General features: G+C 41.0%; 1 protein-coding gene across 1 annotated transcript in view; it reads left to right on the top strand.

Annotated features, from left to right (window-relative positions):
* VTI1B (vesicle transport through interaction with t-SNAREs 1B) overlaps positions 1 to 3,882 on the top strand; it is a 28,711-nt gene that overhangs the window by 15,240 nt on the left and 9,589 nt on the right. The window contains exon 4 of the mRNA XM_019519195.1: positions 1,003 to 1,176. Coding sequence (XP_019374740.1) covers positions 1,003 to 1,176 — 174 coding nt within the window. The remainder of the gene's footprint in view (positions 1 to 1,002; positions 1,177 to 3,882) is intronic.

The following is a 3,882-nucleotide window of genomic DNA, read 5'->3' as shown; positions in this document are numbered from 1 at the left end:
CACTTGATGACTTGTTTTTGAAACAGCTTTCCCAAAAATAATTAGTTTATTATCCTGGTGTTAGTATGCTGGAGTTCCCTTCTTAATAACCAGTAAATGTAAAAGCTGAGACTAGGTTTCCCCAATATTTTCTACTTTGGAGCGATAGACAATAAGTTTGCAGTACAGCAGATAGAGGTAATACTGGGACTCCATGGGTGCATCTACATGTCATCATATGACAATGTTGCTACAGTGCTGTGGTTTAGTACTTCTTTTTGAAAGTACTAAAGCACGGTGCAGTATGGGTGGTTACTGCGCCGTGCGCACAGTTAAATTTCACTGCTGCGTCACTGTAGTGGTGAGCTGTTCCCAGGGAGCATGCTGCTACAGCGACATAGCTGGCAATCACATACAGACACACGATTCCTACATTGCTGTAGGACACTATATGGTGATGTAGCGCGTCTCTGTGTTGCCATAGGGCAACGTGGAGATGTGTCCCATTTGTAGTAATGCAGAATAACTGCTGAATCCTTGTTGTCAGTCAGTTTTGAAGCCATTCTTATAATAGGTTTTAGGGGAGCAGGACAGCTTCTGTTATACCATACCTCAGGCTCTGTTGCATTGAGTAACTAATGAATTTTGTAATTGCACGAAATTTCCTGTCTAAATTGTTTTCTGACTTTAACAATTTTCTACCCAGAGAAAGCTTTTCCCTTTCCTCCTCTTCTAGCTAGTTGAAAATGCCGCTTGCTGAGAATGTGGTCAGACTTGCATCTTGCTTGCTCTCTGTGCTCTAGAAGTGTTGCAGATAGGTCTTTAAAGGTCAGTGTTACAAGGCTAATATACACTATAATGGCCACTTTCAGGGTTAACAATAACTTCTTCCCTTAATAACCTGAGAGGGCTTTGTCACCGTTACAGATAGGTTAGATGGCCTACAGGACCATTTGTCTTTATAAGAAATTAGAAATGTCTAATGCTTGTATTTAATAGCTAAATAGAAACTCTCTTTTTCAGACTCAGCTGCAGTCTCAAAGGGTGCTGCTTCTCCAGGGCACAGATAGCTTGAACCGAGCCACTCAGAGCATTGAGCGTTCACACCAAATTTCTGCAGAGACTGATCAGATTGGTACCAATATAATCGAGGAACTTGGGGAGCAGCGAGAGCAGCTGGAACGCACCAGAGGCAGAGTGAGTATAGCACTTGTTACCATTTTAACATAAAAGCTTGGTATGCACCTACTGGGAATGATAACACCAAATAACTCCTGTGGAGACCTGCCTAGAGCTTGCAGAATTATTCCCTGGGATGTTTGTGTAGATGTCTGGGAGGAAGGAGTAGACTGTAGACGGAAGAAAAGTGAAAATACTCCCAATAATGTGTAGCCTGTAGGTCTGCAAATACTCCACTATAGAGAGCCCTCTGTCATGAGGGGTAAAGTGTGAAATAGCTTTTAAACTCATTATTAGTTGGGTTTCAGGGGTCTATGCAAGGTAATCGGTATTAATCGAAATTCCAAGTATTTCTTTTCTTCCCCACCTGGCAATGTAAACTAAATTGAAATGGTTAACTAGTTTTCACCCTACCTTTTATACTTGGACTAAATGAGCCAATAAGTGTGAAGTTGCAGATGGACCATATTAAGAGCACTTAAAAGGCCAGTGTCTACACTATAAAGCTTTTTAACATGTGCAAAGTGTCCTCTATCGCAATACCTAGCTCATGTTAGGGTAATTTCAGTTTGTTCAGCGGAGGTAAAATGAACAATTTACAGTCCTCCACCATCTGAGGATGTGCTGCTCTCATGTCCATCTCCACTCCTCTCTACCCGCTCTATGCACACCTAGAGCAGGCATAGAGCCCAAGTGTCCTGGCTTCTAGGCATGCACCTGCTTGTCAGCCTTCTGCCAAGTCAGAGCTGTGCAGGGAAGAAATGGTATTAACCCTTAACTTGCAACTTCTCACAGCATGTTCAGAATTTAACATCACTTAACATTTCACAGATTTAGTGTGGTCTAAGTGAAACATACAACTTCACCTTAAGTCTCTTCTGTTCCCCTGAGGACATAGAGGAAATGACAAGACAGTTAATAGCTTAAATTACATACATTTGTTAAAGTTAGAATTTAAATACTGAAGCATTTATTTTGATTTGAGTTATTGTCAAATGGTATCTGCTCACTTTCCAAGTAAATATATTTTTCTACTACAGCTTTGCTCAGTTAAGCTTAGTTATTTCAAAAGCACGATCAACAATAAAGATTTAGTTGACTGTACCTTTGCTAAATTTCTGCAACCCTTCTACCTTCAATAGATTTGCATACTTTTAACTGAAACTTGGAAAGACATTCCATGGATGCAGAAGAAGCAACAGTTAGAGGGGGTTTTTTGTTTTGTTGTTTGGTTGGTTGATTGTTTTTAGTCCCATTGCTTGTGTTAGAAAGCTCTTCTAGAACTTGATTTGTTCAGTACCTCCTCCTAATTCCTTTTAGTGCCATGATATGACTCTACATATGCTGGGAGATGATCTTGAGTGACAGTGTCATGCTTATGTAGTTGTATGTAGTCTAAAGCACAGCTCCATTCTGCTCCAAGATATCAAGAAAACTGCCAGTGTCCTAAGGGTTAATAGTACTCCTGATCAGGTTTTCAGGGTAGCTAGGAATTTTCTGTAGATGTATATCCCAGGCATAGATCCAGGAAATATCTTATCCGAGGGGATTGTAGGCTGTCTTTATTTTCTACAAGGAGGGTTAACTTTTTGCAGATGTAACTCCTAAAAATGTGTTATATTGTTGCCCTATGCTTGATGGAGGGGGAATAGTCTTTTGAATGTACCATCCCAGTAACATTTTGTCTGTAGATTTGCACTTATGGGCCTTTTACATAGTCTTTCCACTTTTGAAATCATGATAAATATACAGAACCTAATTTATTTTTGTATGTGCTCCTGTATTTTGCTAATCTGTGAATAAGACATCAGAGTGTGTTATCTTTGTAGTAAGGTAACACAACAGTTGTTAGCATTGGACTTTACACAAACTGACTTCAGCTTGTTATGTTTCCTTTTCAGTTTATGCTGTGAATGAATTGGGTGAAATGGGTTTGCTTTATTGAAAGTATGGGAGTAAGTAGCTTCATTAACTTACCAAAGTTGCTGGTGAATGGAAATAGATAGCAAGTGAAGAGCCATTTTAAAATGTGCACCAAGTTGGAGTGCCAGGATAAATTATGTGATTTCCCTTCCTTTTAACTTCTGGAGTAGACTTGTTATCCTACCCGTATAGAAAGGACTGTTATATCACAGGAGATGAAGGTAACATCAAGGCAGGGAGTTAAAGGTTTACGAAGCTTCAGTCACCGATTCAATTCGGAGAAGATTCAGCCTGATTCGGAGGCGAAATCGCCAAATCCAAATCAAATTGGGAGGAAAAAACCTCCGAATCAATTTGGAAAAGATTCGGAGATTTGGAAAGCAGTCTTTCAAGGGAACAGAAATTGAGAAGAGGGAGGGGGAGCAGGGGGGAAAGACTGACATCTGTAGCTGGCTAGTGACTGTGAGCTTTCCCTGAGTCCTTTCCAATCACAGTGCTGTGGGGCAGGGATGTAGAAACAGCATGTAAGTCTCTGTCTGCAGCCTTTCTGTCCCTCTTGTGAGCTGTTTCTGCCTGAACAACAGTGTCTGAAAGGTACTGGACTGGCTTGGCTTCCTAGTGGTCAATCTCCTGCTAGTTTCTGTTCTTGGAAAGGATTGGATACAGCTTACTAACTAGAATCCCTCTACTTTTATCCCTATCCAGTCCATTTCTTCCAACTTACTCTTCTCCCCAAAACCTCTGATTTGTTCTTGTTTACCTCGCGCGCACGCACACACGCACCGCCCCCCCCCCCCCCCC

Source organism: Gavialis gangeticus, unplaced genomic scaffold (genome assembly GCF_001723915.1).
Source record: "Gavialis gangeticus isolate Ggan-Ray unplaced genomic scaffold, GavGan_comp1, whole genome shotgun sequence".
Lineage (NCBI taxonomy): Eukaryota > Metazoa > Chordata > Crocodylia > Gavialidae > Gavialis > Gavialis gangeticus.
Note: the sequence above shows the minus strand (reverse complement) of the source record. Positions and strands in the feature narration are given on the sequence as shown.